Source organism: Trichosurus vulpecula, chromosome 4 (assembly GCF_011100635.1).
Source record: "Trichosurus vulpecula isolate mTriVul1 chromosome 4, mTriVul1.pri, whole genome shotgun sequence".
Taxonomy (NCBI): Eukaryota; Metazoa; Chordata; class Mammalia; order Diprotodontia; family Phalangeridae; genus Trichosurus; species Trichosurus vulpecula.
In genome coordinates this window covers 295,544,958-295,572,556 of record NC_050576.1, presented here as the reverse complement: position 1 = coordinate 295,572,556, position 27,599 = coordinate 295,544,958, and the positions used below count along the sequence as shown (strand labels likewise).

The 27,599-nt window shown below is 35.6% G+C and overlaps 1 protein-coding gene across 4 annotated transcripts in view; it reads left to right on the top strand.

Annotated features, from left to right (window-relative positions):
• The window catches only part of ZDBF2 (zinc finger DBF-type containing 2), a 73,254-nt gene that overhangs the window by 29,643 nt on the left and 16,012 nt on the right, over positions 1-27,599 (top strand). For 3 of the 4 annotated variants that reach the window (XM_036757374.1, XM_036757370.1, XM_036757371.1), the window contains exons 5-8: positions 6,078-6,130; positions 7,060-7,136; positions 8,676-8,781; positions 11,304-11,431. In XM_036757374.1, the coding sequence (XP_036613269.1) occupies positions 8,722-8,781; positions 11,304-11,431 (188 nt within the window). In that variant the 5' untranslated portion in view covers positions 6,078-6,130; positions 7,060-7,136; positions 8,676-8,721. Of the gene's footprint in view, positions 1-5,756; positions 6,131-7,059; positions 7,137-8,675; positions 8,782-11,303; positions 11,432-27,599 lie in introns of all 4 variants that reach the window. The other variant, XM_036757372.1, reaches the window with a different exon arrangement.

Sequence of the window (27,599 nt, the reverse complement as noted above, 5' to 3'; positions counted from 1 at the left end):
ATCCTGTCTTCTTCCATAGAGAGCCTCCTCTATTATCTCTATTCTGTCAGTAATCGTCAATCTCTTCTTGTCTACTGGCTGCTTCTCTGCTGCCTACAAACACATTCATGTTTCCATCATCATTGTAAAACTCTCACTTGGTCTGACCTTGTCTACTACCTCCCTTTCATGACCAGACTCCTTGAGAAGACTATAATCAGTGCTTCCACTTCTCCACTTTGAGCTCCCAGGGAGCAGTCTTGATGTCTGACCTCATAATTCATCCGGAACTGCTCTTTCCAAAGCTTCCCGTGATCTCTTTAATTTCCCAATCTAATGCCTTTTCCTCAATCTTTATTTTTCTCAAGCTCTCAGCAGCCTTTGAGACTGTTGATGGTTTTCCTCTCCTTAATAATTTTTTCTCCCTAGGTTTTTGTCTCCTAGATTGCCTACCTGTCTGACTGCTCCTTCTAGTCTCCCTTGCTGGATCTTCACCCAGATCATGCTTGCTAACCTAACCCTGGGTGTTTCCTATAGCTCTGCCCTGTGCCTCTTCTCTTTCTGTATAGTATCACTTGTTGATCTTGTCCTCCCATCAGTTCAGTTATCATCATTATGTAGAGGTTTCTCAGATTTGTCCAGCCTGAGCTTTAATTTATCTCTCTGTTTTAACAATCGGCTAGCAGCTCCTGTGGGGGCGTAAGATCCCCCCACAGCCAGCACCCAAGAGGCTGCTGGCACGCTGGGAAAGCACAGGTTCTTTTTATCTGCTTAAACAAGGAAAGCACGGTGAAGGGGTTGACCAGCTTACTTTAATCCAGCATTCAGTTAGCATACAGACAACATTCATTTAGTTAAGGGGGGAAAACACCAGCATTCAGTTAGTTCAGGGGAGCGCATACAGGCAAGCATCAACAGACAGGCCAAATACAGATTACAGTCAGCTAGTTCAGGGGAACAAACAGCCAGCACCCTGAAGTTCAGAACATTCATTTAGTTTGGGGGAAAACAAAACCACTACCCCTAACTTCAGAAGTAAATGCAAACAAATCACAAATACCAACAGACAGACCCAATACAATTCATAGTTACCAACATCTGGGCTCAGCCCGAGAGCAAGGGCTAGCCCAGAGTCATGCTCCCCACTGCTCCCATGCCAACCGGAAAAGGAAAAAGAGCTCTTCAAGCTGTCCTCTCCCCTCTTATAGAGTTTTTGACATCATCAAGCGCTGCCTGAATGACCAGAGCTGATTGGTTCTTGAGTTGGCCCCTCCACCTAGCGTAGACCAGGTTAACACACCTCCCCTCAGCCAGCCCCATAACTCATCACACAGGAAGTTCTCTTCTTCCTGCCATGGTTTCTGGGCTTCCTGCCCCGGAAGAGAAGCCCCAGCACCCAGCGAGGCTCAATGAGGTAAGCTGAGTCACTCAAAGAAAACAAAGGTCACTCTGGTTACACTCTCCTACCTCCAGTCTCACATTTATAGCTACAGACAGCTCAAACCGGATGTCCTAAAGACTTCTAAAACTCAGCATGTTCAAAACAGTTGCAATTATCTGTCCCTGCTCTCTTTCAGATTTTATCATTCTCCTGATTATCCTGGATCACACCTTAGGTGTCATCTTCCTCTCCTTAGACTATTCCCTCTGCCTCCTTCCATATCTAATCAGTTGCCAAGTCCTCTTGATTAAACTCTCATAACATCTGTCTTTCCCTTCTTTCCTCTGACACTGCCACCACCCTGGTGTAGGCCCTCCTCACTTCACCCTTAGACTATTTCAGTAGCCAATTTCTCCATCTTCCAATCAGTTCTCATTAGTTCTTCTTCTCATTAAAACCATAGTATTTATCGTCTCTAAATATCTTAGCAGGATTCGTACTTCTTTTTGTTCTGCATTGGAAATTCAACCTTGTCTTCAATTCACTCTGTCTGACTTTTGTTGTATTATCTTCTTACTCAACTAAGTGGAGCATTTTTTATCTCTGAGTTTACCATGGGGCTGTCTTGTCTCTCCTTAGAGAGATAGTTATATCTTCAAATGATGGAATCAGTGACAAGGAGAAATGCTGTTCTAGACTTGATTATGACTAATATGGATGAACTGTTTGTTGAGTAGAAATGATGGAGCCTTTGCAAGGAGCTGACTCCTTTATTTTAGAGCTCTTGAAAAGAGACAAAAGCTAGGCATAGCCAAATACAGACCCTGTAATTGTGGGGGAGAAGAGATTTCATGTTCAGAGAAAAGAGAGGTAAAATTCCGTAGACTACAATTTTAGGGGGAATTTAGTTCAGGAGTAATGTGAAACACGTAAGAATTTTATTTTGAAGATAAACAGAAGTGATTCCAAAGAAGAAAGAAAGAGAAATAGTAAAGGTCTAGAGAGACCTCCATGCCTGCAAAGGCTATTTACCGGCCAAATTAGAAGAAAAGAGATAAACTGAAGATAGTGAAAAGCAGTCTGGTGCGTTGGGTAGAAAGTCCACCTGGAAGTCAGGAACCCTTAGCTTCAAGTCCTGCCTCTAACATATACTGCTGTGTGCTTCTGGGGCAAGGCCCCAAGCAACTCTGAGACTTGAAGTGCCAGCCTTTTTAAGCAAAAACGTCATTTATCTATTTTTCCTCTCCCTGACTGTAGTTCTACTGAACTGTCCTTCTATTTCTTCTACATGGCACTCCATCTCCTATATGTGTGCCTTTCTTCCAGCTGTCCAGCATGTCCTAACCTCTACCTCATAGAATCTCTCTCTTTCTTCAAGATACAGGTCAAGTCTCACCTACATTAAACCTTTCCTGATCCATTTACTTCTGTTGCCTTTCCTTCCTAAGTACTTTGTTTTTAACTGCCTTATATTTACTATATATATACATAAATATGTGTAAGTTGTCTCCCTGAATAAAATGAAAACTCCTTGAGAGCAGAGATTGTTACATTTTTTAAAAAAAATTTACATCCCCAGTGCCTAGTGTAGCAGCAAGCACCCTAGCATATCCAGGATGGCCTGCTAGCACAGGTTCTTTAATCTGCTTTTAAAGGAAAACAACTTTAGAGGAGTCAGCAATCTTCTTTAATTACAGTCACTAGTTCAGGGGAAAAGTCAGCCCCCTGAACGTCGGAGAAAATGCAAGCAAAGAAAATATAAGCAGAGAAATTAGCATAAAGACCAACAGACAGGGCTAAAGGCATAAAAGGCTAAAAGACATGCTTATCAGATCTATGAATGACATGAAGCTTAGTAGATTCATTAACACATTGAATTATAAAGTTGGGTCCCAAGATAGATTTGAACTTGCTAGAATGATGAGCCAAATTCAGTAAGGCAGAATTTCATAGAGATAAAATTGTTAAGTCCTACACTTGGGTTTAGAAATCAACTTTGCAAATACATGATGAGGGAGGTATGGCTAGATAGAAACAAACTTCAAATAGAAATAATCTACATTTTAGGACACTGCAGTCTCAGGATAAATCAGTAATGTGATTGAGCAGCCAAAAAAGCTGTTTTGATCTTAGGCTGTGCTGAGAGTTGCAAGCAAGGTTTTTCTTTACTGTGCTGTAATTATACCACATCTGGAATCTGCTGTTCTGTTTGGGGTACTATGTTTTAAGGAGGACATTTATAAGTTTGCAAGCAATCAAGATGTTGAAGGGACTGTATAACTTGCCATATGAGAATTAGATGAAGGAACTGGAATTGTTTAGTTTTGAAGAGGGTACAAATTGGTATAGCTGGTGTTCAAGTAGTTTAAAGACTGGAATGTGCACAGGATTACACCTTAATGCTTAATGTAAATGCTTGTTGATTGACTGGGAGAGGAATTGGCTTTGTTCTGCTTGGTTTCTGGTGTCAGAACTAAGAACAATGGATAAAATTTGCAGAGGAACAGATTTTAACTTGCTTGTAAAAAAATAGTCCCTAACAATTAGAGCTGTCCAGAAATTGAATAGCCTTCCTCAAGAGGTGATCAAGTGGGTTTTCAGAAACTCACTTGCAAACCTTCTGGGGAGGCAGAATAATCTCTTGTTGGAGATATTATAGAACAGACAGTTCAGTTATGGTTGAACTAGAAGGTATCTGAAATCGCTTGTGATCCTGATATTCTATGGTTCTCTGATTTTTTTAAAAAGAAAACATTAATATTAAAAAATCATTAAAACCATTAAAATGACCCAAATAACTTTATTTTTGCAACTCAAACCACAGATGGCTTTCACCTTTCGGTCTGAAAAGCAGCACCAGACTTTCATTGATATAGGACTTAATTGTAGTTTTGCCTGCTTCAGAGAGCTAGACTTCTGGAAGGTGAATAATTGAGCATTTTATTACACTAAGTAATAAGTGCTTTGGAGGAATTATTCCATTGAGTCAGGAGAGCACTAATGCCAAGGAATCTTTCAATAATTCCACTTAAAATGTCTTACTTGAAAACTTTCTCCCTGTTTCCTATACGATAAAATCTGAATTCTTTAATTTTGTATTCAAGGTCTTACATAAATTGAACTTAGACCATTTTTCTGTTTATTTCTTTAAAATTTTATTAATTAACATGCATTCCTTTTCTTTACCTATTCTCTATACTTTGTATATATTTCATATACGCTTGCATACTTGTACTTGTTTCTCCCAATAGAACATAAACTATTTGACGCCGGGGATGGTTTCATTTTTTCTTTGTATCCCCATTGCCCAGCATATTTGTCAGGTACTTAATAAAGTACTTGATTGATTGATTGAACTGCCTTCTAAAGGTTGTTAAGTATCTAGGCTAAGGACCATAGTAGCTCCTCAAGCTGCTTGCCATTGCCTATAGTAATTCATGGGAGGGACAAATAAATGTTATTTTTTCCTTCTTTATACTGTTGTTAACGTCAGTAATGGAAAACAGACTGATCATTCACACAGGACCTAAGATTTTGGCTTTTGTATAGAATAATTATTTCTTTCTTAGATGGCAAGATGCCGTAGAGGATAGAGCACGGGTTTGGATTAAAGAAGACCTGGGTTCAAATTTTTCCTCAGATGTTAGTAGTTCTTTGTCCCTCACTTAACTTCCATGTGCCTCCTATCTGTAGGGGTGGAAGAAATTCTCACATTGGAAATTCCTTACACTTAATGAAACCAGTGACTTTATGTATTCATATAATTTATTTCTTCCTTCTGATCTTGGAGATTCTTTTGAGTTTACTATTTTCTCTACCTCTTTTTTTTAAACATATGATTTAGCCTTTTATTTTATGCTGACTTAATTATTGTGCAAATAATAAAGCGCATTAGAGGAAAAAAAGCAATTCTATGGGACTAACCAACACATCAATAGAGTACAGTTGCATATTCTATTCAGTGTTCCATACCCATAGTCTCCCTCTTTTGAACAGAATAGGAAGCACATTTTCATATCTCTTCTTCAGGATCAAATAAGGCCATTAAAATTACTTCGTGTTCAGTTTCGATTTTTTTTTGTTGCTCTTTATATTATTATTTTCTGGTTATGCTTAATTTCACTTTGTGTCAGTTTATATAAGTTTTCCTTTGCCTCTGTATTTTTATTTTTTTAATTAAATTTTATTTTTTCATTTATTAAGCGTTTTTTTCTCCCTACTATCTTCCCCCCCTCTCCCCCCTTCCCCCCCTCAAAAGAAAAGAAAAACAAAGTCCTGATAACAAATAAGAATAGTAAAGCAAAACAAATTCGCATATTGTTTGTCCCTATGTCTTATCCTAATTAAGAGCTATGCTTATGTTGTATGTTTGGTGACTGCTGTTTCCTTCCTAAAGTTTTAGGTTTTGATAATGAGTTCGATGGCTCAAGCATCCTTGCCAGACCCAGCATTCTTCTGATGAAGTTATGTTGTGAGACTCAGAGAAAAGTTGATGAAGTACATTTTGTTGAAAAATAATCTTCCCTAATCTTGTCTGGTTTGAAATATTGCCTAATGGTGAGACTTACTACTGGAGATAGCATTGGGTCTGCTTGAAATGAAAGTACTCCTTTAGTCAATGAAAGTACTCATAGTCGGTGGTAAGCTGAAGAACAGACTGAGGGGGTACTCTAAGGTAAGCTTCTAGAGTTTTTCATTGTTTGTTTTTAATTCACAGATGTCTTAACAGAATTAAAACTGCTCAGGTGGACTCTGCTTCTTCCATACAAGGTAAAGTATTTGTTAATTTTATTAAACTGCTCAGTACCAGTGGAGTTCTGTAAAGCCACTAAGATAGATGCATTCAACCTAAGCATTCAGATTAGCGTAAGCATAAATTCTAAGTAAAAACCTTTTCCACCAGTCTGCACTGATTAATTAGACAAGTGTTTCACTATTCATTTGGCATCCAAATGGTAGGGTTTACTGCTCCAAATCTTATTTGGCTCTTTAGGCTGAAACCTCCTTCAGCTGGCTGCTACTGCCTGTGGTAGTGCATAGAGGTGACAGATATCTCATTATTATTTTTGTCGTATTTGTGCTGTTGTTAGTATCTTTATGAATTTTACTTATCATTTAAATTCATGTAGATTATACCTAAAAATTGGACATTCAAGTGCTCAAGCTCTAGTTTGAAGAACAGTTTCATTATTTCTTTCATTAAAAGTTTATTTTGAGTAGTAAGCATATGTAAGAATTGTAATATTTAAGAATTTTATTAATAAAATAGAAACTGTAATCTATATAGTACTTCTGTGTGTTCAGGCTTGGTTTTGTTCACAGGCATTTTATGTGTAATCATTGCTGTCATAGTGGGGTGAATTGTAAAAAATATTTGCACATTATTAAATTTGAATCATTGAAAGGTTATTTTGAGGAAACCTTTTTTGAGGAAAACTTGAAAAATGTTATAGACTTAGGAGACTTTTCTGTAAAATTGCACCTTTATCTTCAAGACTCTCATTGCATTTAAAAATGCTTATTTAAAAATGCTTGAAGTCTAGTACTTTTATGTCTGTGATTATGTTTGTGATTGTTCTTGTTAAAATAAAACTTTTTGAGGGGTTTTGCATCATAGTTTCCATTCAGTTACTGGTACTAAGGTGGTACAGAGAAAGATAAAATTGCAGATCATTTCTTTCATCTCCTTATTTTTACAGTGTACTTGATCCATTTTTCTCGTGGGTGTAGGAAGGCAGGCCATTGGAGGCTCTCAGTGGAGAGAAAGAAATCTCAGGTAAGTTCATGCCAGGGGTAGAAATGGACATTTTAGCCTAAAGTATATAAACAGTTGAACATTTAAGGATTTTATATCTTGTTATTTTATTGATTTTAATGATAAAAATCTTCTCAGTTGCAGGATAATGTCCAATTTATTCTGTTCTAATCATAAAGACCCAAATTATAGAAACATAATAATACTTTAAGTATTAAGAGAAGCCAGTGGAAAACCAGATGTCTTCTCAGTGCAGTGATTTAAACATGGGAAAGCCCTCACCTTCCTCTGTTTCCTCATCAGGAAAATGGAGGGATTTGGATTAGATATGTTCTAAAGGCCATTCTACCTCTAATCCTGTGAAATCCTTTGAATAATGTCACAGAATACATAGTGCCTAACGTTTGTGAGAGATTACTATAGTAATCTGCAGTAGAGATTACTATAACAGATTTATCAAAACTATATTTTTTATTTCCAGAGAAAGTGAAAGCATCAGTTTAAAAAACATACCTATATATTGTTATTTTTTGTTAATCTGAGTAAAATTTATGTAGCATAATTTATCTGAAATTTCAAATATTAATTTCAAGTCCCACTAGTATGGCATAGGGGATAGAGACCACTGTTGGTGTCAGGAAGATCTGCTATGAACACATAAGGTTACATCACCTCTTAGTGTCCCAGATAACTCTCTGGGACTGTAAGTTACAGATGAGTTTCCTGTCTGCATTGATGGAGGGAATTCCCCTAAGGTGATAATGTAGGTCCACATCTGCTTCCTCCTCTTAATTATAAAAATCTCTAAACATTTGTTTTCTTTATTTCTGAGCTAATTAGAAAAGATCATGTGACATGTAGACTTTTAAAATAAGGATTCAGAGATTGTAAGAGTGAGTTGTTAAGAATATCACATTTACAGTGTTCACTTGTCATTGTAGCTTATATCCTCTATTTGAATATTTAATTAAAAAGCCAAGGAACTTTGCTAAAGTAGAAATGTATTGCAAATATTAAAATAATAAGTTCTAGGTATGTACTGTAAGGTGAGTAAACTGTATTACTATACTAGTATCCTAGAAGAATTAATTATTCTTAAAAGACTGATTATGGTATTCCCCAAGATGTTGTTATTCCCACAGAATCAAACCCTAATAATAAAAATGACCAGCTCTCAAAAAATTATTATAAATCTAGTCTCTACTTTTCCCAAATGCTGGAAACTGTTCTTTAGAAGACCCTCATTTTTCAGCATTCACTGCAGTTCTCAAAGATGGGCTAGATAGCCTGTTGTAGCCTCACCGGATTCAGCACATACTACCTTGGGAGTAAGAAAGTGTAGTATTCATAGTAAAGTTCTGTCCATTGATGTGATTTCTTTGAACTTCTAAAAAATCTATTTCATTAAAAAAAGCATTTGTTTTTGCTCCCTTCTTAACTTCACTTCCTTTATCCTCCCCCTTCCCCTCCTTCTCCCCTCCATTAAAACAAATGACTATAACAAATACTTAACTAATTTCTTATTGATATTGTGATGCTATTCATATCTCTTCGTTTTAGTTTAAGGGTTCCGAGCCACGAGACAGCTGGCTATAGCAGATCCATCATGCAGAACCGACAAGGGTATTGTAACTGTTGCCATGTGCACTATATTAATCTTGAGCAGGTGAGAGATGCCTAATAATTTGGTAGGGCATTACAGTAACTTGCTTTTAATCCATGTTTTTTCTTACTTCAAGTCTTGTTGACAGTAGCAGTGTTTTAGAGTCTCTGCCTTTAGAAATGAGATTCAGGTTTTTAAAGTTAAGGTTTTCTTTCCATTCCATTTGGGACATATACGTGAAAGGTTTTCTTCAGGTTAAAAGATGTGTGAGGTTAAGTGTTGTAATGAAGTTCTTCTTTCTCTTTTAATTTTAAATTAATATAATTTTTTAATCACCTTCATTCCTGATCTGTTATCCTAATATATATCTACTAAGAGAACAAAAAATTGAGAAGCAAAAAACTCTTTATCAAAACTAACCAGCACACCAACTGAGTCTGACAGTTTGCGCTCTTCCACTGCAGTATTTCAATGTGCTTAGTTCCCCACCTCTGCAAAAATAGAGGGACGTCATTTTTTGATGTCTTTGAGGCCAAGGTGGGTTGTTATAATTACATAATATTTACTTTTTTTCCCTTTTCATTTACATTGTGGTAGTCATGGGGTATATAAGCTGTTCCATGCTTGTTCTTCATTACTTCTTATGATACACTAGTATTCAGTTATATTCACGTACCGCAGTTCCTTAGTCAGTGGATTTCTGCTTTGTTTCCACTTCTCTGCTCCTACAGAAAATACTCCTATGGATGTTTTGGAGTAAATGGTACCCTTTCATCCTGTCTGGTTTCCTTTTGAATTTATGCCTTTTAGGAGTCTCTGTGGATCAGAGGGTCCATAAAGGCTTTAGTCACTTCATTTTTTAGCACAATCCTTAATTTCTTTTCAGAAAGGTTAGATCATTTCGCAGCTCTGATAAGTGTGTCTGCCTTCCCTTCTTTAATATTTTCCTTTGCAATATTATCACTTGGTAAGGAATTTTTTTTCTATACTTTTGGTAAACATACAGCTAGACATAATAGGTTTTTACCTTTGAAGTCAACATGATAGAAATTCAAGTGCATTCTCGAAAGTTTAGAATGTTAATGTGGTTTTTTTTTGTTAATTTTGATTTATACGTATTCTGTTACAGTTTTAAAAGTCTCTTTGAGGAGTCTTGGTATTTTCTCTTGAGATAGATGATAGCTGTATTAGAAACAAAAGGAGGAAAAACTGAAGTTTGTAGGTGGGTATTTAGGTTTTTAGGTGTTTTTAGTTGTATAAGTACAGACAGAGCCATTATTACTTTGTTATCATCTATATGACTATGTGGATATAATCTTTCTTGGAGGAGCAAGATGAAGATAAGGGCTAGATTAGGCTTTAAGTGGGGCTTTGCTTATTTTTTCCTCTATGGGTTCTCTTCTTCTCTGAGGTTACTCTTGAGTGTCAGGGCCTGGAAGAGTAAGCAGGTGGAAGCCTGGGGCCCAATGAGGTTGTGATAGTCATGATTAGTTGAGACTATGAATGGGACAAGGTGGCTCTAGGTCAGGACTTTCAGATTACTAGGAAGGAAGTGCTTCTGATAGTTCTTTCTGTAGATTACATTTTGGAAAGTATCCTTCTTCATAAGCATATATAAGCTACCTATTTATGAGACAATTCAGTTTTCCAGTATTGTTAATGTGACTTAAACATAGCACAGTTGTATCTTTAGTCTTGTCATGTTGCCCAAGATAATTAAACAAAAGTAACTGAACCTTTACATTAAGGTACTGAATTTAGTTCAATCCAGCAAACATTTACTTATTTATTAGCCTATTTAGTTAGACCAGGGGTGGGGAACCTGTGGTCTCGAGGCCACATGTGGCCTTCTAGGTCCTTGGGTGCAGCCTTTTGACTGAGTCCAAGTTTTACAAAATGAATCCATTTAGTAAGGGGATTTGTTCTGTGAAGTTTGGATTCAGTCAAAGGGCTACACTTGAGGACCTAGAGGGCCACATGTGGCTATGAGGCCGTGGGCTCACCACCACTGAGCTATACCAAAGCATGTTCCAGGTTTAGGAGTGCAAAGATGAAATCAGACATAATTCTTGTGATCAAGGAGCTTGGTCGCTTGGGCGAAATTGGATTTGAAAGAACTGCTTGATTTAGAGCTGACTCAGCTGCTGCTCTGGGGGTAGCTTGGGTGGGTTACTTCACCTTGGTAGACTTCACTTGCACATGTCAAATTAGCAGGTTAGACCTGATGATCTCTCAGGCTTCTTCTAGCTCTAAATTGTGCATATTTACACTCTGATAGGGAGATTAAGAAATGTATATCAGTGAATGTAAGACAAGGCAGAAAGAATGTACGGAATGCCAAGAAATGCTCCAAAGTGCAAGAAATTCAAGGAGAGGGTAGAATTTAAAAACAACCACTCAAGCTTTTTCTAGCATCTTTTATTTTAAAATTGGAAATTTTTGTCTTCAGTAACCTCACAGATAATGAGCACTCAACAAATGTTTGTTGGTTTGAATGAATTTGAACCTCATAACCTTTGCATGAATTCATCTTTGTATCATTTGTGCCTCCCTTTGAGTAATACCCAGTCTCTCTCTCTTTGCAGCATATAATCAGCCCCCAACACAGATACTTTGCTACATACTGTAGGTATCGGCTGGGTACCAATAGCCTTTTGGATCGTTTTCTTCATGATGTCATGCAGTATCACCCACATCATTATTATGATAACAGGTAAAACAGGGTGGTGGTGGATGGGGTGAAGGAGGATATTAATAGTGCATTGCTATAGCCCACATCATGGTAAATAAAAGTGTGAAATGTTTTAGTGAGATACAGCTCTAAAGGTGAATTTTTCCATCAAATAACAAAGGTTAAAATGAAAAGTTTGAGTAGAAAATTTCCTTGGTAATTATTTCAGGTATTTAAAAATAAGAAATTTCACTTACTTAGACTTGGTTTCTTCTCTTGCTTTTTCCTAAAGAAAGCCTTAGCTCAGTGATTATAAAGGAGGATGTCTCACTACATCACATTGGAAACAAATGTGTTATAAAAAATCCTTCACTGTCAATAGAGTATTCAACAGAAAGAAATAATGCATTGGAAACCAGCTTTTAAAATATTAGTAACTGAAAAGTTAGTGAAAAAGAATAACAAAGATAGGCCAAAAGGCATTATTAAGTTTTGTCATAATAGAAAAACTGACAGAAAGGACCCTTAAAGAGAGCTGTCCTCTCCTGTGGTATTTTATGTAAGCTCCTTTGTGGCAGTGATTATCTTCACCTTTTTATCCCCTGTATTACCTAGCATGGTATGTAAAGAACATAGTGTAAGCTTTAGATTAGTAGATAAATATTTGTGGAATTAGGTGGTTATGTTTTAGTCATTATCTTGGCCTTTTTTTCTTTTTTCTTTTCTCTTTTTCTTTTGCCAAATGATAGGATAAGCAGAAATCTTACTCTGTTGGTGCTTTGTGGTTTAACAGTGATCCTGTGTTCTTGAGGGACAAAGTCTGGTAGGTCCTACCAAGTGTATCGCCCATGGCGACTATGAACATGCTGGCGTAGTTCTGAGTTGCAAAATGTAACAGACTCTTCACATGGAAGACAGAACCAAAACATTTATTCAAACACCAGAAAGCCAGATCCCAACCAAAAAAACGCCAAATCCATCACAGCAACAAAGAAATCCATACACAATAACAATGCAGGGGCACTGACCGCAAGCCTCCCCCGCCAGGGGCCTTCCCACGAACGAACACTCAAGCACGGCTGTGTGCCTGCCTCCTCTTTCTCCCTCAGCTCTAACTGCTCTGACCAGCTTCCTCCGTTCTGCTCTGCCCTTTCTGCTCCTCCTGTTCAGCAAGCTCCTCCCATTACAGGCTTCATGTGACTTGAGCAAGTAACATGGGCTTATTAATGGATGGGAAGATCTTCAAAGTTACATTACCATTGCACCAAGTGAGATGCTTTTGATTGCAGGCCTCATGCTGGCTTGCATGTAAGTGTGTCTGAGGACCATCCTGGCTGAGTTAATAGAATCTTAGACATATGTTAGAATGCAGAAAATCAGACTTTGTAGTGAGTTTGGCACATTTAAACTAGTTGCACAGATAGAAGATATGGTTGAAAAGGCTATAAGTAGGTCTACCCAAAATGAGGTATGATGTGGAAGTATCAGAAGAATTTAAAAAAATGGTTCCTTGGAACATAGTATTATGATGAAAAGAAACTTATGGAAATCTCTTCATGGACTATATAGAACCTAGTTGGGATAGTTTTTTGGTCCATTCTACAACCACATTTCAGAGCTCAGATATCTGTAAGCCCATTTAGTAGAAACTTTTAAAGTGATAACACTTAATCACATTCTTTGCTTTTGGGAAGTTTTATTCATAAATACTGTTAGCCTATCTGTTGTATGCCAGTGTGTGTCCTTCAGGATCTGAATTATACCAATCTTGACATTTTTATTTTAAATGAAAGCAGAAGACAAAAGGAAATTGCAGTTAAATGGAGGGAAGGCTCACAGGTTTTCGTTAGAGTGGCAAATAAAGAAGTTGGAAGAGTTGGTTTAATCATGCATCTAAGGATAATGATAAGAAAAACATTTCATCAGACGTATTGGTTGTTTTTTCAGTGCTTGTGATAAACATTTGCAAAAGCCCTCTATGAAAATAACAATGGCTTATTTATACATCAGCATCTGTTGTAGATAATGAGGAGCTAGAAAAATTCAGTGAAGAACACAGTAAGATCCTTCAGATCAAATCAACATACACTTAGTGCTCAGAGACTTTAGCTACAAATACAAAGATGGTCAGAGAAGAAAGGCACAAAGTGTGTCAGAAAATTTGGTTCAGGAATAATAATAAAAAAGATGCTAACGTCTTTTAGGAGACTCACACCTATTTATCATGAATATTTTCTTTGACAAAAGATCGGGAAATGAGCAGCAAATAACATCATAAAAATTTGTTAGGCAACAATAACATTAAAATGAAATTAATTTTATTTTAATCAACAGCACATGATTAGTAACTGATGTGAGAGTCCTCTCCAAATCAGTTGCCTGTGTATAGTCTGATAGCTTATTTCATCGGAGCACAGATGTAGAGCTGGCAGGGGTCTCCTCCTTTTAATCGGTGAAGAAACTGAAGCCCAGAGAAGTCAAATGACTTATCATTTAGTTATGAACCCTGATCCTTTCTAAATCCAACACTGTTCACCAAAAACCATACTTGGTGTGTTTCTTGTATGTACCTATCTATTTAGATGTCTATACCATTAGAATACAAGCACAGTGCCTGGCACATAGTAAGTGCTTAATAAGTCCTTTGTTGCTTGCTTGGCAAAAAAATAGAAATGAAAAGATACGGTGTTGAGAGTAAAACAATTTCAGTCTGATTTACTTAAACAAAATAATGTAATGGAAAATAAATAGAAATTGAATTAAAGAACATAAATTATACAAACTATCATTATTTCTTAAGGAAGTTGAGCAAGGGTAAACCTGTTGCTCTAGTGAGATCCAAAGAGCTTAGAAACCTCCTGTGTCATCGAAGTGTGATCTCATTGCTGAGAGATATGATAACCAAGGGCAATGCCAGTTTAGAATATAAACTCATTTGTAAAATCTAGTAGAGGAGGGTGGTGTGGAAGATTACAAGTAGTATTTTCTCAGAGAGAAAAGCAGTAGAGGGGGAAAAGGAGGGTGGTGTGGAAGATTACAAGTAGTATTTTCTCAGAGAGAAAAACAGTAGAGGGGGAAACTAATTGATAGCTTGATGAAAGCAAAGTTACTCCAAGGGCATTTGAGTTTGAGAATAGGAGAATAGAAAACTCATGAAAAATGGAAGAGATTTGTAAATGTTTTCATGAAAACTTTTTGCCCTTAGTGATAGTGGAGCTGTCCAATATTTGGATTCTAGCATCATAGCCCTGGGCATGTTGAGTGAGGAAGTAGAAATGTCATTGAAGAAAACAAACCTGGACTAGAATGAAGGTACAAAGAGGAAGGCCACACTTAAAGTTACGCAATTTGAATAATGTTGAGGGTTCACTTGCCAGAGGATCTGAAGGAGAAGGCTTGGGAAAAATTTGGACTTATTACCCAAAAAAGATGCAAAAAAAATCAATAACTATTGACCAGTATCCCAATTTTCTTGCCTCTGTAAAATTTTTGTGAGAATAATCTCAATACATATTAAGACCATCCTTGATGTAAGCTTGAGAAAGAAATACTGCAAATTGTAACAAATTATATTCTGCATCAAATTTCATCTTTACAGCCACTTATTATTTGCCTGAGAAATAAAGAGAACTCAACACACTAATTTCTTCTTACTTGCTGGCTATGAAAAGATTTGACCTAGTGTAGCAAATTGTTATCTTATAAGTTATTCAATACATTATCCGAATTGGGAGGGCTTTGGGGGGCTTATTGGAAGCAAGGAGTTGATCAGTCAAGGTCTCCTGTTTGTATTCTTTGTGGTTCAGCATCATATGCTTTCTAAATAGTGATTTTGTTGAATCACAGGCTATACCAGAAAATAAAATCTAAGACGTGCACAAAGTTAATTTTTCTGAACTCAAATTTATGGGAACGATATTTTGGGAAACAGTATCTAGCTCTTGGTCTCATAGTGTAGATATAGGAACATGCTTCCAATTGGAGGGGATATGGTCCTCCAGACTTTCGGTGTGTCAGGCTTTGGATCCACTTTCTGATCCCACTGTTGTATTTATACCAGTGCTGTCAAACTCAGGTAGAAATGGAGGCCACACAGATTAACACTATCACATTATCTGTAGTCTATAATTTAAAAAATTATTTTGTTAAATATGTCTCATTATTTTTTAATCTTGTTCCTGCACTGGGTGTTTAACACCTCTGATGTAAATGACAGTAGCTGGGAGACAGGTCTATGAAGAAAACTTTGATTTTACAGTAGTTTGTTTTCATGGACCTTGGGATTGGGTCTCTAAGGAAACCTTATTATCTGCTCTTATTATCTATTATCATGTGACAATAGAGAGTATTTTCCAGATGGCTACCATGTTTGGACCCATAACTTTTATGAAGAGATAAAGCGCCTTTAGTCTTAGGTGTACAAGGTTCACCATGAGAACAAAAGGTCACTGGGGAATATTCATTAGCAACAGAGTATACAGCTCTGTGTGTGTGCCTGTATGTGTCTGTGCATGTGTTTTGGACTAGTCCTATGATTTTTCATTGGTGTAAGACCTCTCGGGTCCCTTTTGTTGTCAGATTGTATTGTTTCTGCCTACACAACATTTCTTATATACATCCTCTTCTCTCTACTCACATCCACTGCCTTTGTACACATGGCCTTTACCATCTTTTGCCTGGACTGTTGTAGTAGTCTTCTAATTGGTCTTCTGGCCTCAAGTCTCTCATCTCTCCAGTTCATCTGCCACTCAATTATCAAAGTGGTTTTCCTAAAGCAAAGGTCTGACCATATTCTCCCAAGTGGTAAAGAGGAAAAAACAAATTTTAACTAAGGTGCTCCCTTTCTCTGTATGTATACATATGTATATGTGTGTGTGTGTGTATGTATTTTTTTATATATGCATGTGTATACATACATATATACATAAATATCTCTCCCCCTACCCTGACCATGAATGCATTGCACACATTTTTATCACACATCTTCATTTCTTGTTTTAGCCCTTTTAAATTGTTTAGTCTGTTCTTTATTTTAAAACTCTAGAGGAAGAAGTTGAAGTTTAAGAAGAGCTGTGATTTTAAGACAACAAAAACAGATCCAGAGCCACCTTAGGATAAAAAAAGTAAACAAAACCTTCCATTCTTCCTTTCCTATGCCCTCTCAGTGCTTTGGTTTTATAGATAAAGTGTGTGTGCAACAGAGATACACATGTGTGTATATGTATATATAATGTGTGTATGGATATATGCATATGTGTGTATGTGTGTATATACATACATGTGTATATGTAAGCATATTAATTAATTTATTAGTCATTCTAAAGTGGGCCTGCAGCTATTCTTCTTGTTCTAAAATAGCAGCTCTTTTCAGACTTTTCTTTTCCTCTAGGGCTTTAAATTTAAAATCATACTGAATAACTTATAAAGAAGTAGTTAAGCACTGGAACAAAAAATGGAGAGGCATAATAGACAAAACAAGCTTCAGCACATTAACAACTACAGAGAAATATATGCCCAGAAAGATGGATCAGTCATGTAGTGAGTGATGTTGAGACGTTATTGATGAACATTCTGTAGACAGAGTGACCCCAGATCTCTGCCACAGTGGAAAAGCCTTGAGTAGTACCTTGTACAAGGCAGCTCCAGAGACCCATGATAGTGGGTGAGGTTTCTTGAGTAAAGTCTAGCACAAGTTGTCCCTGGATTCCCATCAAGGGGAGTAGCAAGAGAGGGCCCCTACCATTTGGGAAGCTCCAGAGTCCATGCAGGAGTGGAAGAAGGGCCCCAATCAGCATTCAGGAAAACTGTACCTTAGTCATAGCAGGTGACAAGGCCAAATAATTTCTTTAGAAGGTGGGACTTAGTCTTAGCAACTATGCATAAGATCAAATTGGGCCTGCTCATGCCATACAAGAATATATGAGCAGAATTGGATTCAAGCACAAAACTCCCAGTCTAGACACTTGAGGCTGGTAATATAAGCAAGTCAAAGAAAATTAAAAATACAATGAAGAAGTAGCCTGCACTAAAAGATCCTTAAGGCCTAAACCCAGAAAAAGAATGTGAAGCCACAACAATTCCGAGTAGAAGTTCAGAGAAAAGAACATTCTGGCCATGAGGGATACAGAAGTACCTATGAGAAATTAAATGAGATATAAAGTGCAATAACTAGGGAGGAAAGAATAGTGAGGAGAACTAATACCTTAAAATAGATAGAGGGAAACCATATCCAAGAATTGAATGCTCTGAAAATTAATATTGACCAAATAGAAAAAATTTGATTCATTGGACAATGAGAAATGGTAAAATAAAATCAAAACATTGAAAAAACAGGAAGTTGTAAGGAATATAACATTAAAAACAACTGACCTGGAAAACAGATGAAGGGAGAGATAATCCAAGAATCTTTGGACTACCTGGAAGTTATGACCTAAAAAACAAACAAACATACAAGGTGGGATTGGTAAGGACAAAACAACCTCCAACATTGGATGTGGGAGTAGGAATGGAAAATTTAGAGGAAAGGGGAAAAAAAAGTAAAAAAATCTTTGACCAGGGGAGGGGAAATTGCTTCATTTGTCAAACACAAGTGCTAGGCAAACTCTTTTATCACAACCAACAACCAGCACCAAGAAAGCTGCCAACACAGGTTCTTTGATATGCTTTACAAAGGAAAGTAACTTTAATGGGTTAACAGAGTCAGTTTAATCAAACATAGAAATATCATTCACAGTTCAGGGGGAAAAGATCAGCCCCCTGAACTTCAAGGCAAATACAAACATCAACAGATAGACCTTGTCTGATTCAAATCACAATACATAATTACCAGTGCCAGCTTCTGGGTTGCAAAGCTGGGGGGAAGTTTGCAGCTTGCCCAGAGTCTCAACACTCCTTCTATGAGTGTGCCCCAAAAGTCAAATACCAAGCTGTCCACAATTATATCATGTTCGGAGCCCTGAGGGCTCTGACCTCACCCAAGCTGGGTGTGGGATAGTTCCCCATCCCTAGTATCATATCATATACAAATATGACTCCCAGTTGTCTCTGTGCTGAGAAATAACCAAGACAAAAAGATCCCACTTTATCTGCCCCATTCAAACAGATGCCAGAATCATTAAAGGCACTTACGAGAAGAAAAGAAAAAAGTCCCACCTTAATTACTATTACACCAAGGTCACACAGCTAGTACATGTGTCAAGTGTCTGAGGCCAAATTTGAACTCAGGTCCTCCTGACTTCAGGGCTGGTGCTCTACTTACTGCGCTATCTAGCTGCCCCTATCATCTTATTTGTAAAGGGAGAGTGAGTTGGGGGCAGAAAGGAGCCAGATACAAGTAGATTGTTACAGAGAGATACACAATAATCATAATTGTAAACTTGAATGGGATGAATATAGCTCTAAAATGGAAGATGTTAGCAGAATGGATTAGAAGGCATATTTTGTTTACAAAAAACACATTTGAAATATTAAGATTTACATAGTGTTAAAGTAATTGGTTGTAACAGAATCCATTGTGTTTCAGGTGAACTCAGAAAAGCAGGGATCCCAGTCATGATTTCAAATAAAGGTACAGTAAATGTAGACATGATAAGAGATAAGCAGGGAAAACTACATTATTTTTAAAGCCACCATGGATAACAAGTCCATATAAATTTTTATTTTTGTTATAAACAGCATAGCATCTAAATCCTTAAGGGAAAGGGAGAAATAGTAAGGCTATAATAGTGGGGGCACCTCAATGTAACTCTTTCAGACATAGATACATCTTAATAAAAAGATAATCAAGAAAGAATTTAAAGACCTAAATGGAACATTAGAAAAATTGAAAGTTAAAAGAACTGTAATGATTACTTAATGGAAACAGAGAGTAGTTTAATTATATCAGTTGTATGTATATGACACTCTTACAAAAATCAACCTTAAATCCTCACAAAAATGCAGAAAAGCAGAAATAAACATTCTTTATTGATCACAATGTAGTAAAAATATATTTAATAAAAACCTTTGAAGAAAGAATTAAAAATTAAAGTAGTTTAACTATTAATAAACTGGTATATCAAAAATATAGGTGCAACAGAAAACTTGATCAAAGAAAATGAAAATAATGAGAAAACCAAAAATTATTGTATTCAGGTAAAACAATCCTGAGGGGAAAATTCATATCTTAAAAGTATGTTCATTGACAAAAGAGGGGAGAAAAAACCTAATTGGGGATCCAGCTAAAAAAATGAGATTGATGAAGACCAAACCCCAACTTAACAACAAAGTAGAAAAAAAATCAAAGTAGAAAATCGAGATGTACAAAACTGAAAATTTAAAAGACGATTGCATTGATATATTAAAAATAAAACATGATAGACATTAAATTAAATGAAAATAAAAATTAAAGAGGAATGAAAAAGAATTAAAAAGAAAAGAAAAAAATTAAAATTAAGAAGATAAAATTAGAATTAAAAAGGAAATTAAAGAGAATTTAAAAAAATTAAAAAGAAATTAAAAAGCAAAAAACTCTTCCAGATTGTTCTTATAAAAAAATGAAATGGGAGAATCCACAGCAACTGAAGAGGAAATAAGGAAAACAATTAAAAATTATATTGCTTAGATGAATTGGTAAATACATAGAAAAATATAAAATACCTAGACTAATAGAAGAAAGAGGTTATTTAAAAATCCCAATTGTTATGAAAGAAATTGAATAGTTATAATTGAACTCGCAAAGTGGGGGAGAGAACTAAATGTCACTACCACATGGATCAATTATTTTTAATATTTAGAGTGTTTTCAAAAATTGGAAGACCAATCCCTCTAATCTCATTCTTTGATACCAGTATGGTTTTGATTACCATACATTACAGAGGAGAAAATGAAAACCCTGTAGACCAACATCCATAATCAACATTGGATAAGATTTTTATATAAAATATTAGCAAATAGGCTACAACAGCATACTTAAAAATTACATACTATGATCAGGTTGGATTTATAAGAGGAATTTGGGGTTGATTAAATATAAGGAATATATATACAAATATAAATCTTAAAACAAAAAATAACCACATTATTATCATTAGATGCTAAAAAAAATTTGACAAAATCCAATGTTTGTTTCTGTTAAAAACACTGGCAGGTGTAGGAATAAGTTAATTTTCCCTTAATGGGGTAAATGATATCCTCAAAACTCAAAGGTAAATAACGTGTAACTGGTAAAGATTGGAAGTCTTTCTGGTAGGAGCCAAGGGTAAAATAAGAATGCTCATCATCACCTCTACTATTGCATACGATACTAGAATTTCTTGGGATACCAATAAAGGAAGGAAAATAAATTAAGAAAGTAAGCATAGGCAAAGAGGAATGTAAATTGTCACTTTTTGGAGATGATATGATGACCTATCCAGAAAATGTTAGTCAAAAATTGGTTGTAATAATTCGGTAAAGTTTCGAGTAAAATAATTCACATAAATCATAATTTGTATATATTTATTACCAGCAAAATCTTACAGGAAGAGACAGTGAAATTCAGTTTAAAATGATGGCAGTATGCTTCATATATTTAGAAGCTTACTCACTAGGATACACCCATTAAGTATATGAACACAACTCAAAAACATACTTTATAGAAATACAGACCTAAATGTATGGAAAAATATGAGTTGCTGGTGGGGAAACTGAGACAACATAATAAAAACTACAACACTACTGAAATTAATTTACTTACTCAGTGCCATACCAATCAAATACCCAAATTACCCAAATATTATTTTATAACATTAAAAAAAAATAAAGTTAACCTAGAGCAGGGCTGTCCAAAATACAGCCCGCAGTGCGATTTATGCCGCCTGCCTGCAAGCATAGAAATTTACATAAATGCTTTAGTAAACGAAGCTGAGCTACCGCAGAGTTCTCACTAAAATGGCAAATCAAAATATATTGTCTGTTGTTTCAATAAAAACCTAAGTTTGGGACAGCCCTGACCTAGAGGAACAAAAGGTCAAGAATCTCAAAGAAAGTAATGAAAAAAGTGAGGAAGGAGACCTAGCAGTTCCAGGTCTCAAACTATATTACAAAACAGTAATTTTCAAAACAATTTGGTATTGGTTGAACAATAGAGAGGTAATTCAGTGGTACATATTAGGTCTACAACATATAAAAGCATGTTAACATAGTAGCATAGTGTTCAAAAACTCAAAGATGCCGGTTAGCGGGGTAGGAACTCTTATTCTACCACAAAAACTTGTGGAAACACTAGTAAGCAATCTAAGCGAAATGAGGTATTGACCAACATCTTTTACCATATACTAAGATAAATTCTGAATGGCTATATGACTTAGAGAAGAGATTGACCTTCTGATCGTTCTATAGACAGAGAAGAATTCTTGACCCAACAAGGGACTGAGAGGATTCACAGATGACAAAGTGGACAATTTTGGTTCCATAAAATTGAAATCACTTTTGTATAAACAAAGCCAATGCTGTTAAAAATCAAAAGGGAAATGTAACTGGGGAAAAAATCTTTTCAGCAGTTTCTGTGATAAAGGTCTAATATCTAAGATATATAAGGAACTGATTCAAGTTTGTAAGAATTAAGGTCATTCCTTAGTTGATAAATGGTCAAAAGATATGAGCAGCCAGTTTTCCAAAGAAGAATTCTAATCCATCTACAACTATGTGGAAAAAAATGCTCCAAATCACTAATTAATTAGAGAAACTCTCTAATTCTTCTTCACATCCTTCGGATTGTCAAAGATGACAAAAAAGGAAAATGACAAATGGTGGTGGTGCTATGGGAAGAGAGGCACATCAATAACATTGTTGAAGCTGGGATTGGTTTAACAGTTCTGGAAAGCAATATGGAGTTTGCCCTCTAAAGTCACTAGACTGTGCAGATCTTTGATCTAGTAGTAATACTACTAAGTCACCTCAAAGAAATCAATTAAAGAGGAAAAGCAACATGTAAAAATATTCATAATTTCCCTCTTTGTAGTGGCAGAGAACTGGAAAATAAGGGATTTACCTATGTATTGTAATGATGATAACAACATCAACAACAGCTAATATTTACGTAGGGCTTACTGTGTGCCAGGCACTGTGCTGAGCACTTCACAATTGTTTTCTCATTCAATCCTCACAACAAACTTGGGAGGAAGGTGCTGTTACTATCCTTACTTTCACAGATCAGGAAAGAGACATCAGGTTAAGTGACTTGCCAAGGGTCACAAAGTTATTATGTGTCTGATACCAGACTTGATCTCAGGTCTTTCTCACTACAGGCCACCTACCTTCCCCTAGGCTAAACAAATTATGGCACGTGTTTTGGGATGTTGTGTTGTAACAAATGAGGAAATGTATGGTTTTGCACAAAACTGGGAAGGCCTATGTGAGCTGATAAAGTAAAATTAATAGAAATAGGAACAATCTATACAATAGAACGACATTATAAAGAAAAACAACTTTAAACTCTAGAATTCTGATCAGTGCAGTTACAAATTTATGATTCCAAAGGACCAACGATGACAAAAATTTTTATCTCCTGACAGAGAGGTGATGGATACATTTTGAGCAAAGCGAGACATACGTAAAGTTTTTGATGTAGCAATGCAGGAATTTGTTTTGCTTAATTATCTGTATTTGCTGCAGGGATTTTCTTTTTCTTCATTTTTTTTCATTAAATTGTAAGGGGCAGATGTTGGAGAAGTGGGAGAAAAGGGAAAGAAAAGGGAAGGGATCAAGTATTTATTAAGCATCTGCTATGTGGCAGGCCCTGTCCTAAGGGCTTTACAAATATCTTTTGGTCCTCACAACATCCTGGGGGTTGGTACTATTATTGTTCCCATTTTATAGTTGAGGAAACTGAAGCAGATAGAGGTCAAATGATTAGCTCAGAGTCACACAGCTAAGAATTGTCTGAGGCCAGATTTGACCTCAGTTCCTGACTCAAGTCATCTAACCACTGAGCCGCCTCACTACCTCTAGGGGGCATAGAGCATAGAAGGAAGGAAAGAAAATGAATTTTTGTACAAAAACAGCAAGATGATAAAAATGTAAAGCTAGGTAGAACAAGTATTGTTTTTAGATAATAAAGAAAAAATTAAAACTGATGTATTCTTTACAGTATAAGAAAAGATGAGTTGCTTCTACTTTTATCATATTAAAGCTGAAGTTATCCCAATAATAACACTTATTTTATGGACATTAACTTTGAGATAAGATAGAATGAAATAGGAATGCAAGTCAAAACCATTATAAATTTTAGCTGTCGTAATACATGCCTTACACACATACATAAACACAGAGCACTTCAAAGCACAAAATCACTCATGCCCAATCGTTTATGAAGCTATACTATCCTATTTTTTGACTTATTTTTATGATTCTTTCCTCTTCTAATTGTGTTCTATGGGACCCAGGGTTTTATTGAAACCATAAATAAGGATGTTCTGGGCAATTAGCCAGGATTAGTAATAACTATATGAAAGTTTATTTTGTTATAAACTAATATATTAATATAGTTTTTTAAAAGTATAACATAGTTTTTAATAAAGGTATTTTATATAATGTTCAACTTTTTGATTGCCAAAGTGCAATCTAATCTTAATGAAAGTGACATACTTTTCATAAGATAGGAAGGGTAGTGGCAGTAATTAAAATTAGGTTAATAAATTACAGATGACATTGACAAAGACATGTATACACTTATGCCCCTAGACAATTGTCATCAATTTCAAGATTAAAGTAGTTTAAGAATAAAATGTTTTATGCATAAAATAATCCCACTTTTATATAATGATTTTATTAGTTTTTACAGTGAGTAAAAATAAAATGTTTTATGCTTCTCAGTATATTGTGAATATTTCATTATCACTTTATCCACTAAGGTTAGTTTTTAATCATAGTCCTACCAATGGGAACTGAAGGATATTTATCAAGAAGGCTATTTTGCCGTATTAGGTTTTTGAAATGATACTGCTAAATGAGCACTGATGTTTAGAGGAAACAGTGACTTACCAGTATGTTATTAAAATATTTTGATTTTTATTTAATTAGGATGCTAATGTGCATATTGTTTATATATTTATATGTATGTGTGAATGAATGCATTGTGCATGAATGTATGAATGAATGAGTGAACAAATAGAATATTTTAAGTTCTTGGTATATATCAAGCACTGTACTAAGCTTTGGGGATACAGATACAAAATTGAAGACAGTCTCTGCCCTCGAGGAGCTTACATACTAATAGGGGAAGACAAAACATATCGGTGAATGATCATCATGAGGAGGTATTTTGATTTGGAAAGTTAAGGGGATGATAAGTAACCTGTAGAAAAGTATATAAATTCACTTCTTCCATTAGCAGTTGCAGTATTGATTTCATTATAATTCCAGTATTGGACAGAGTGATTGGGCTGTTGAAGGGCATCCATGTTGGTAAAGTAGATGGTGAGAAGATGACCAGGGAGTATATACATATATACATATATACATATATATATATATATAGACAGGGAGAGATGTATACAGTGCATATGTAGAGAGATAGGGAGACACACATACCTACATATAGTCATGTATAGATACATATCTATATACAGCTCTCATATGCACGTTTTTCAGATCGACGTAAATACTTGTTTTCTCTACGGTGGTTTTTGGTATGATGACCATAATCAATTGTAGCTACAAAACTGAAATAATATAATAAAGCTTCTGAGCAGCAAAGTTCTATCATTGGAATTCAGGGAAACTAGCCCACAAAGGATTAAAGTCTCTCTTCAGCCACTATTCTCCCCAAAATAACTCAACAGAGAGTATTCCCTTAATTGCCTGGTAGTTCAGATCTCTGTTAATCATAGTGATTGAGATTCTTGGCATCAGCAATGGTTCTTGTTCTGGAAATAGTATTAGAAAATTCATTGAAGCAGATTTATAAGGAAACCCTTACTTCTTTACTCAGATTTTACTGATATTCCCTATTTAGAAGGTATGTTCAAAAAGTAATTTGAATTACTTTTTACTAACTAACTTACCAGAAAGGAAATTTCAGATTAAAGCTGTTATCTATTCTAGAACACAGTTTAATTCAGGACATAAGAATCCAGGGGGTAGTGGAAAGAGTGCCAGATTTGGGGTTAATCCCAGTTCTGCTACTCAAAATTCCTGTGTGACCTTGAGCAAATTACCTAAATTTACTTTATGCCTCAGTTTCCTTATGTGTAAAATGAAAGGATTTGAGTTGAAGCTCTCTAAGGTTCTTTCTGGTTCTAAATATATTATCCAGTGATCCATTTATAAAATGATATATTTGTATTCTGTTGATAACAGTAACCTTTTTTCTATTATAGTACTCTTCATGATTATTCAGTCCAGAACTGACATAGTTTTACTACCTCTGCCTTACATCCTGTTTCTCAGGAAAGACATTGACAAAACATTGTGTAAATATGTGAGAATATATCTTTTTTTTTAAAGACACAGAGCAAATAATCCTATAACATTCCAGTGTGTAATAGCCCTCACTGTTGGGTAGTTACTCTTCATATCTCACCTAAGTACCTCATGTTGCAATTTAAGCCTTTTTTACTTGTGTGGTTCTCCATGGGGATGGAGAATAACTAATTACCGTAATAAAAATGGTAGTCACTAATCTTGCTAATTTTCTGATAGTCATATTAAAGTTTTTCATAGATGTGAGTCTTTATGCAGAGTTGACACCAGTTGGCTCAAATTTTTAATAATAGATATTCTTGTGACATTTACTTTGGATCCTTTAACAGTATCTATGGTTATATAACTTTTAAAAAAGTCACAAAAACAGAAAAGTACCCCAAAGTTGTAGATTAATTATGGTCTCTGAAATTTTAGTCTGTTGCTCAATATGATTTTTCCTTTTTTCTTTAGTAATATTGACATATTACAGGTAAGTTAAGTTGCTAAATTAGTTCTGTCACATTATCAGGTTGAATGTCCACATGGTACTTAAAAAGATACAAGAATATATAGCAAATAAAAAATATCTTGATATAGGTCCTTACATTATATATATCATGTAATTTAAAAAGGGAAGAGTTTTGTGATGTTTTAGTCCCTCAGAGGAGGCAGATTTAGCCTGCCCCAAGGCCTGGAAGCTCTGAGACTAGAAATGGATAGAACTCTGCCTAAAGCTTGTACTGTAAATTACTGGATGTTGCAAGGGATAGAAAGAAAAGCTTCCTTGTGCTTTAAGTAATTGTGGTTGTTTGTGCACAGGGTTTCCCTTAGCAGATTAGAGATGGGTGAAAGTAGCTGGGCAAATCCAGTAGGAGACTTAATCAGATTTGGGGAGTGGGTAGGAATCATGACTGAGTTCAGGGGATCTGCAGTCATAGCCACCTGAACCATTGGTTGAACAAAGTAGTCGTTAACTTGCCTGCCACATCTATTTGTACTGGAGCCTGTGGCCAAACTGCCTTCTCATCCCTTCCCACTGTGTTCTGAGCTGGCTGGCACCAAAAGAATAATAATAATACAAATAGTTAACATTATGCTTTGAGGTTTGCAAAGCATTGTACATAAATGATTCGTTTGATTATAAGTTCATAGAAATTGATGTTATTTGGTCTATTTCATTTTATAGATGAGGAAATTGAGACCCCAGGGAAATCATGACTTTTCCAAGGTCACACAGTAGCCCCACTGGGATTTAGATCTAGGCTCTCTAATCCCAAATACATTGCTGGGAAAAGTTTGAGTCTAGTTCTATTACATAAAACCAAAATGTCCTAAAAAGTTAATGTAACAGTTTAAAATAACATACATATTCTCCTGTGGGTAAAAACTTTTTTCCTTTGTTTAGAAATAAAACTATTTTTAGTACTTAAAATTATCCTGAAAATATCTTTGAAGTTGATGAAAATTATATTGTAGTAATTGTTATCTTGATCAAATTCTTTCCAATTTATATCTGATTATTTGGATAGTAAGTTCCTTTACAATTGCTGTGTAGTTATAGTGATTTGCACATAGAAAGTGCTTAATGTTTTTGTTGAATTGAATGTTATTGAACTGAGTTAAGAGTCTTAGGGTTGGGGTTTTTTTTCTTTTTTTTTTATCACCAGCTGGAGAAACCATATCTTCCTCCTCTTAACAGGTTCCCTGAATCACTTCCCAGCTCCCAATAGCACAGAGTGATTCAGTCACGTCTTGATTTGTCCTTTCTACATAGGAGTCTTTATTT